Source organism: Nestor notabilis, unplaced genomic scaffold (assembly GCF_000696875.1).
Source record: "Nestor notabilis isolate BGI_N333 unplaced genomic scaffold, ASM69687v1 scaffold18698, whole genome shotgun sequence".
Classification (NCBI taxonomy): domain Eukaryota; kingdom Metazoa; phylum Chordata; class Aves; order Psittaciformes; family Psittacidae; genus Nestor; species Nestor notabilis.
The window spans coordinates 9,078-9,395 of NW_009940839.1; the positions used below are offsets into that span (position 1 = coordinate 9,078).

General features: G+C 63.5%; 1 protein-coding gene across 1 annotated transcript in view; it reads right to left on the reverse strand.

The window, feature by feature from the left end:
* LOC104410435 (collagen alpha-2(XI) chain-like) overlaps nt 1-318 on the reverse strand; it is a gene marked incomplete at its 5' end in the record, with an annotated part of 11,928 nt that overhangs the window by 5,064 nt on the left and 6,546 nt on the right. The window contains 3 exon segments of the mRNA XM_010020586.1: nt 4-54; nt 142-195; nt 272-316. Coding sequence (XP_010018888.1) covers nt 4-54; nt 142-195; nt 272-316 — 150 coding nt within the window.

Below are 318 nucleotides of genomic sequence, written 5' to 3' on the forward strand. Positions count from 1 at the left end.
AGCTGCTCCAGGTTGTCCAACTGCTCCAATGGGTCCAGGAGGCCCCGGAGGTCCCTATGATGGAGATGAGGGGGGTCAATGGGGCACCACTGACCCATAGAGGACCATGGGGCACCATTGACCCATAGAGGGGACACTCACGTGCTCGCCTTTGGTGCCTTTGGTGCCCTTTGAGCCGGGATCCCCCACTTCACCCTGGGGTTGGGGGCAGAAGATGCTCAGATCCATGGGGGGACATGGGGGGCAATGGGGGGACATGGGGTGGTCTCACCTTGTCTCCATCCTCTCCTGCCCCTCCAGGGGGTCCGGCCGGACCCG